This window comes from Sphaeroforma arctica (genome assembly GCF_001186125.1).
Source record: "Sphaeroforma arctica JP610 unplaced genomic scaffold supercont1.7570, whole genome shotgun sequence".
In the NCBI taxonomy this organism is placed as follows: Eukaryota; class Ichthyosporea; order Ichthyophonida; genus Sphaeroforma; species Sphaeroforma arctica.
In genome coordinates this window covers 1-1,386 of record NW_014032988.1, presented here as the reverse complement: position 1 = coordinate 1,386, position 1,386 = coordinate 1, and the positions used below count along the sequence as shown (strand labels likewise).

General features: G+C 35.2%; 1 protein-coding gene across 1 annotated transcript; it reads left to right on the top strand.

The window, feature by feature from the left end:
- Positions 1-339: 339 nt before the first annotated feature.
- Positions 340-888, top strand: SARC_16203 (hypothetical protein; the record flags this gene model as incomplete). The annotated part of the gene is made up of 2 exons (XM_014289686.1): positions 340-474; positions 727-888. Coding segments are annotated over 2 exons (297 nt in total), but the record flags the coding sequence as incomplete, so codon positions are not given.
- Positions 889-1,386: the final 498 nt, after the last annotated feature.

Below are 1,386 nucleotides of genomic sequence, written 5' to 3'. Positions count from 1 at the left end.
AGGCTTGGTATACTCGTAATTTTTGTGTACTGGTTAGCATGACCAGGTATGTGGGTTCGCATATCTGTGGTTGACTCGTCTGAGTCACATGCATAACATACTCAAGGGGTCGTATGATTACAGTGCGAGGGATTACGCATTCATATGTATGGCAAGAGCGGCCGACACGTCTTGATATGTCAACACTCATAACCAAGATCTCGATTCCGAGGTATCGATTCTACATCCCATGAAAAGCATCCAATCTTTTTTTTTAAAGTTACTTTCTCTAAAAAATATTTTCAGATCGAGAGTACCGACTTTTGATATTCTATTAATAGCCGCTGTTTCTTTGTTCAGGATGCCTTCACGACCACTCTGGCAGTGGCTTTAGGAGTGACTGACTCGTCCGTCAATATCACCGCTACGAGTGAGGGGTCGGTGAAAGCCTATTTGGCCATTACTTCTAGCACGTCCGAACTGATGACCGAGAAGGTACGATTATATATATGTGTATATATAAATATATTTATATATATATATATATAGAGTTTTTAAAATGTTTAGTCTGTGAAGGCAGTTCAGCAGTCACGTTTATGTGCATTATGTCTGCTATTTTTATTCAGATTCTTGGTGATATTGCTCATGATTTGTCCATAACCTAGTAACAGGTGGTGCAATAATCACGTATCTAATTTTTATAAATGCATATTTGTTCTGACTGATTCCTGTTTATTCGTCCACTAGGTAACCGCCGGCGATGCAACAATCACTGACATAGGCGTTATGTCCGTTACTAAAAATGAAGACGTTATCATAAATCCAGCATATGCCAGCACCACCCCAGGTGCGTTTGTGTATCATCACTATCGGTTAACTTTTTGGGCTGTAAACATATGGAAGGAATAACAATCATATCATAAATGGTTTCGCGTGCTTTTTAATATGGGATGAGCGTTGATTGCAGTATGAATATATACAAATGTATATGTGCATGAAAATTATATATATACTATATAGATGTCTTTATGAAAAAATAGTATATATGGTCAACTATGAATCATAGTATAAGCGTATGCACGTGTAATTGTATCAGAACAGATTATTAGGTACAGTATAAATGTATGCGCACATATTGATATAAAAGTATACTACGTATAGTATAAACGTATACACTAGTGATTTTTATATATACATACATACATACATACATACATACATACATACATACATACGTACATAAATACATACATACATACGTACATACATACATACATACATACATACATACATACATACATACATACATACATACATACAGACACGAAACATTTATACATATGTATACTCACACACATAAACACACACACACACACACACATACATACATACATACATAATTACATA